General features: G+C 41.1%; 1 protein-coding gene across 1 annotated transcript in view; it reads right to left on the bottom strand.

Annotated features, from left to right (window-relative positions):
• Positions 1–210: 210 nt before the first annotated feature.
• The window catches only part of LOC132881409 (phosphatidylinositol 3,4,5-trisphosphate 5-phosphatase 2A-like), a gene marked incomplete at its 5' end in the record, with an annotated part of 31831 nt that continues 25435 nt past the window's right edge, over positions 211–6606 (bottom strand). Inside the window, 5 exons of the mRNA XM_060913857.1 lie at positions 211–1809; positions 4205–4341; positions 4582–5335; positions 5569–5682; positions 5903–5984. Of these exons, the coding sequence (XP_060769840.1) occupies positions 1710–1809; positions 4205–4341; positions 4582–5335; positions 5569–5682; positions 5903–5984 (1187 nt within the window). The remainder of the gene's footprint in view (positions 1810–4204; positions 4342–4581; positions 5336–5568; positions 5683–5902; positions 5985–6606) is intronic.

Below are 6606 nucleotides of genomic sequence, written 5' to 3'. Positions count from 1 at the left end.
TTAATTTTGACTAACCCTGTATTAAACCAGATGAAATAAAAAAAGACACTATGTGAAACAATCAGCTCCTAGTTTACAGTGTGTTTATCATTTATAATTCCATAAAATATCCAGCTGCTCAGTGACATCACCATCACTATTATACAGTTCAGTCTTACTCATTAGAATATTAACTCTCATTGGATTAATTTACTGACACGTCATCATTACTTTGTCATGTGCTGGATTCCACTTTTATTAATGAAAAACTGATTCTTTAACTGTTCAGAGGTTTAAAAACAATTACAGAATACAATTAAAGCTGATATTAGAATGATTAAAACTACAACATGCACAACTTTACACAATAAATATATAACTTGATGTTACACAGTAAGGATATTAAACTCCACTCATATTAAACTCCTTTATAATCTATTCACACTCGGACAGGTTAAAGCCAGAACCTGTACTCCAGGAAGACAGTGAAAAACCCTGTAATAGTTTCACCGTTCAGAGAAAAGCACCTTTAATTGTCCCCTTTAGTTACTCTTTACAAATCCCAGTTTTCCTCTACTGTAAAAACATCAATCTAGAGTGATGTGAAGAACAAGGTCTCAGTCAGAAGTGGATAAATAACATTCACAGTAAAAATTTCATCCACACTTTGATGTCCAGTTTAATTTACAGAACAATAATTAAAAATCAACTACTTAAATTAATATTCATAAATTTACCAAATAAATCATGACAAGGATGATTCAACCAATCAGAAGACACCGACACTAGTCGTTAGTTTTTATTCGCGACGTCATTGAACGCCAATTCACAATTACTTAAAGGCATTAATAAAAACAGAGTTACAAACGACAAACTGAACACAGAGTGTTTTAAAATTAAAACATGGCACAGTTTTCTCTCTCTCTCACTCACACACACCCTACCGTGGAGTGAGTCTGAAATCTAATAAACTGTGTGTGTGGAGGCTTAATAGAAGTTAATATTAAACTAATTTTATTCTAAACTTAATCTTGAACACACACCGCTTTTCTCACTCACATTTTATCCCATTTTTACAGGCCCAGCGACCCAAGGGTCAGTTTCCAGGTCCACTGCACTGTTTAAATCAAACATGAATCCCTTAAAAATGTCTGCAGCGCCGCCTGGTGGCTACTTCCGGTAACTCCAAATCACGTGGAGTTTAACAACATAAGAGTTTGCCTTTTAGACATTTTCCCATCAACTGTGCTGCTCCCACTCATTTAGTATTTAAACTGGGTGTGTCTTTTATAAAATCACACGTCTCCCACACATCAACATTAGTGTTCAACTTTCAGAAAGTTCCAGAAAACAGACAAGCCACAATGAACCCAAGAGTATGCAGAAGAACTCTAAAAATGTCTCAGAACACACACGCAAAGTTTACAAACTAACAATCATTCACTGAATTTGGCCTCTTTCTTTCCCTTTTTTAATTAAATTCACTAAACACTAAATTAATAAACCGGTCTCCCAACAGAAAAAGCATAAGGAATGTGGACGAAGCTCTCAGGCAAACCCTGAGATGTCACTTCCTCCTCTGTCAGGAAGTAGGAAGTTGATCCCCAGCTGCAGGCTCGAGGCCTGTAGCAAAACTGTGTCGACTTTTCTTGAAACACCGTCAAGTGGAAGATAAAGACGGAAGCGGGACACGGAGGATGAAGATGTTAGTGATGCTGCAGTTTTTGCGCTCACTTCTGCTGCTGGTGTTGTCTCAAACTGGCCAGTAGGATCTTCTTGTGGGCGGGGTCTAGAACACCCGCCTCCTCCAGGTCCTCCTCAGTGATGTCACTGCAAACAGTGTGTTAATGTGATCAGTGAAATAAAAGAAAGCTCAATAAGGAAAATGATAGGATCGGTTTAAAGTGTTAATGAGTAACTTTCCACATAGACAGAAGTATGAATGACTGAGGTTATGCATGGCCCCACCCCCAGATCAGTTTTACATTGAAGGAGTGGGAGTCTGTTTTAAATGGGGAAAAATCAATTTAAATGCAAATTTGACTTGAACAGACAAACTATAAAATCAGAGTCGGCATCCAGGAGATGTTTTAAACACGTCTTCAGAACGTCAGGAGCCGTCAAACAAGTCTGCATCTACACTATAACCATGGAAATTAAACAAACACAGAGGATACCAATTCAATTAACAACACACCCAGACTAGTGAACATGTTTTCACTTAAGCAATATTGCATGAGCAAAAGAGTGCTTTTATACTAAACATCACTGTGGCTGTGATTCTGCTGTCGGTACGAGCCCTCAGGCTGAGTGCCACATGTAATTATAGCCATGTCAATATTCACTATAACCTCGCCGATGTTCACTCTAACCACACGACTGCCAGTATGATATTGCTTTTATAAAACAGTTATATAAACAAGAACTTAAGAAATGACTAACCAGTAGGGTTGGGCGGTATTACGGTAAGAAGGTATCCCGAGGTATCCAAAAGTACCAACGGTATCGGTCTCATTACCGTCATTTTAAAAAAATATATAATATCTAAATAAATATGGAGTACATGAGGTCATAATATAAAATAATAAATTGAAGATCAGCCCGAATAACTGTGTGATCGTATTTTCACTAATTCTATCAATTTCCTAAAGAAGTTCTCATCGCGTGCAGGGTTGTTTATGTCGTTACCATGGCAACCCTGCGTGACATTTGGAGTCTGACAGAAAGCTTCGCAAGAGACTGAGACCGCGGTTGAAAGATGGCAAGTCAAGATAACGAGTTAGTGGCAAAAAAAATACAACATTGGCAGTGTGGCAGTATTTTGGTTTCAAACCAAATGAAAAGGGAGAGCCAGCAAACACAGATGAAGCTGTGTGTAAAGTATGAAAGAAGACGGTCACGGTGCGAGAGGGGAACACCTCCAATCTGAGAGCTCACCTACGGATAAACCATCCATTGACGGCTTCAAGGCTGAGTTTGGCGGCCCCACCAAAGAGAGATGAAGCCGAAGGAGCAAGCGCCTCATTTGCGCTGAAGAATATGGTTTATCGCGCAGTCTAAACGGACTTGGGTGTTGGTTGATTCTTTTTCTTTTTTTATTTCCCATGCTTGAAAGGGTATGATCCTGCTCATCGTGTACTTTTTTTGATGGAGCAGGTGAAATAGTGCTGCAAATGGCGTTTCAACGCAGACATGTGTAAACGACAGTTGAATGCTATTTTCAAGATGAAGGAAGAGTTGCGTGATGCTTTGAAATATCTCTTAATCCATTCATCAATGCACAAAATTCGCTTTGCTGCTTAATCCATACCACAATGCACACAATTCGCTATGCTGCTTTTAAATAGTACATTTGAGGCATAGGCGCAGGTCTGGACAAGGTCCGCCGGTATAGGCGCACGTTACACAGTAGGCCAAAACAAAATATTTTTTTCTCGGTAATACTGTATACCCCGGGAAAACACAGAGACAGTTTAAAGGTATCAAAATTTGGATACCGCCCAACCCTACTAACCAGCAATATGGCCAAATATTCTGTTTATTTTTGCTCTGCTAGTGGAAATAGATCTAGAATTTTCAGCTTTCAGTTTCTGTTACATATTTGGCAAATTTCACCTCTTTTCATTTCTAAAAAGCTCCTGATGTTCTGAAGAAGTGTTTAAAACATCTCCTGGATGCCGACTTTGATTTTATAATTTGTCTGTTCAAGTCAAATTTGCTAAAACATTTAAACTGATTTTTCCCCCATTTAAAACAGACTCCCTTTTTACTTCAATGTAAAACTGATCTGGGGGTGGGGCCATGCATAACCTCAGTTTGATATGCAAATTTAAAGGATGATGTGGTGTTAGAACAGATAATGGTACTGCAGTTACTCTCAGTTACTCTCTACAGTGAGTTTAATTTAATGTTAAAGTGAAGTAAAAGAGTGAGGCAGAGGCCCCAGCGTGCACAGCAGTAAATCAACAGAGTAACACCCTCTAGTGGACAACATGAATGCAGGCCTTGGGATGGCAGAACAACATGATAGCATTTCCGATTTGTATATGCATACATATTTTCCTAAAATCTAGCATTTTTAATGACAGTGATGTTAAGCACAGAACTGAATGCTTTATAATAACAAATCAACAATTTAAAGCCACATCACACAGACATCATTATAAACATGCACACAGACACAGAGAGAGAGAGAAACACGTGCGTTACAGGTAATTTCTCTTACCTAAGGAACTCGAGATCATCCCAGCCGTTCCTCAGCAATCCCTCCTCATAGCGCTCCAGCCCAAGTCTCTGCAGCCACTCGCCCACGCTTGAGTCCACTGACAGACTGCTACTGCTGCTACCACCCTGCCACAGAGCCTACACACACACACACACACACAAATGGAGAATATGGCACAGGAAGTGTAAATATTACACAATTTATGACAGAGGGAGAGACAAACAATCAAAGACATAAAGCAGAAAAATATGACAAGACAGAGTTTGTAAAAGTTCCCTTAAAAACTGCAAGAGAGAGGGAGACGAGACAGGTAGGAAAAAAAAAAAAAGTCAGACAGATAGGAACAAAGAGAGACATGAACATCTGTCCCCCCCCACCTCCTCAGGCAGGTCCTCAGCCATGATCTCTTCCGGGATGGAGCGAGGGGGAAAAGTACGACAGCTTTCACTAAATCCCAAACCTCTACCATGGATGGCTCCACCCCCTTTAAGTCCTGCCCCTCCAACACCTCCCACCCCAGCCACGTATTCCACTTCACTCAGTTTCTTGGCCAGATGAAGTACTGAACATGATTGGTCATCAGCGCCTGAAGCTCCACCTCCTCTTCTGAAAGCAGAGGGCGCCGGTGAAGTGTCCAGACAGAAAGCGCCGCTTCCTGTAGAGGGTGGAGCAAAGCTGGGGGAAGGGAGGGGCTTGGAGGAAACGGTTGCTGGAATCTTGATGTCTGCCAGATCAGAGTGCAGCCGAGGTTTGCTTTCTTTTGGGAAAAACGAGGCGTCCGACACGTCAAGAGCACTGTTAGGAAGGGGCGGGGGCGGGAAGTCTGGAGGTGGGCGGGTCAACCCAGTACTTCCATCTTCCTCAGAGGATCCCCCCTCCTCACTGATGGGCCGTGGTGGCCGGCCACTCGTCTGTTTACGCACTTGGATTGAACTTTTGCCTTTTCCAGCTCCACCGGCAGGGGGTGGTGATTTTGATGCAGCCAGTGGAGAGAGGGCGGAGCCTTGGAGCAGGTCTGCAGCCAGTGCCGCTGACTGGTTAGGAACGCCCTCAAGTATGTAGTAGGCAGGGTTGTTGAAGCTATTTTTGCATGTAGTTGCATCTCCATCTGCAGACTCTGTCTGCTTCAACCTGTCCAAAAAATAAACGAATATAAACAAACGCACATGTGCACAGCAAAACGTGATTAAACAACAATATTCTGGTTAAACAAGAGCGGAGCTTAGGTTTAATCTGAGTAACAGAAATGAACTAAGCTAGTCAGCTTAGATGTGAACACATCTCTTAAACGATTATAGTGTTTGCTATTAAAACCAGGACAAACCTCAAGTTAACCGTTCAGGTGCGTGCGTGTGTGTACGTACCTGGTCTGTGCATTATCCTCTTTAGTAGCAGTGTGTGTGTATGCAGGTTGTCCTGTAGTGTTTCTCTCTCCCTCCTCTGAAACTTTACTCAGCTCTTTCCTGCTTGGTGTGGGCCTGTGGGAACCATCATCATCACCACCACCATCATCTCTTTGCTACTGCTACCATTAATCATAATACATATTCAGTAATCCACAAATTAATTTGATATAATTTTCTGAGAGAGTGAATTAAATAGTGTTCAGCTTAACATGAAACACGTATGATAAAATCCTACACTATATTTTACATGTTTTACAGTTTTCTGTGAGAAACCAGTGATCACGGTTCTGACTTTACGTAATCGTGTCCGGCTCTAGAGGACAGCGTTTTCCCTTTTGGCCCTCCGGTCTCGTCCTTATCCACACTGATCCACTCTGAGAGGACAGAAACAAAGTATAAATTACATAAGAATCAGTGGAAGTCATCAGAAGTTCACTGTTTTATTGAGTGTTGCAAAAATAACACACAACACAAGTCAGTCCTTACAAAACAACCAAGTACTAAGTGCAGGAAGTGTGTTAATAAACACTCTTCCTGCACTTGGATCTGTCTACCGCCGTCTACCTTGCAGATCCACAGATCTTTAATCCAGCCACATATAAAAAGTCGTACTCCTCCATGCTCTTCCAGGTTTTCATCTGTGTATCCGTGTAGAACCAGGTGGTTTGAGATGTTGAACTCATGTTCAACGGATGGATAATTTTCCAACTCGTAGGAAAAATCCTTCTTTGTTAATGTGTAATGATCTAGCCCATTGAGTAGTTTCTATACCCACTTTGAGTGAACTTCTTGCTTTTAATAACTTGCTTGTTTGTGTCAATGGACCAAACTCCACTTTTGGATCATTAATTCCTTTTGACGGTGTTCCCTGTATGCATGGTTTTATGTTGGCTTCTGGCACATCCATACAGTTTTAAATACAATACCTACAATTAAAAACAGTTTGTTTTTAGTGCATTTATTTAATTCCTGGGCTCCCATCTGGAACAGGGAGTA

This window comes from Neoarius graeffei, unplaced genomic scaffold (genome assembly GCF_027579695.1).
Source record: "Neoarius graeffei isolate fNeoGra1 unplaced genomic scaffold, fNeoGra1.pri scaffold_65, whole genome shotgun sequence".
NCBI lineage: Eukaryota > Metazoa > Chordata > Actinopteri > Siluriformes > Ariidae > Neoarius > Neoarius graeffei.
Note: the sequence above shows the minus strand (reverse complement) of the source record. Positions and strands in the feature narration are given on the sequence as shown.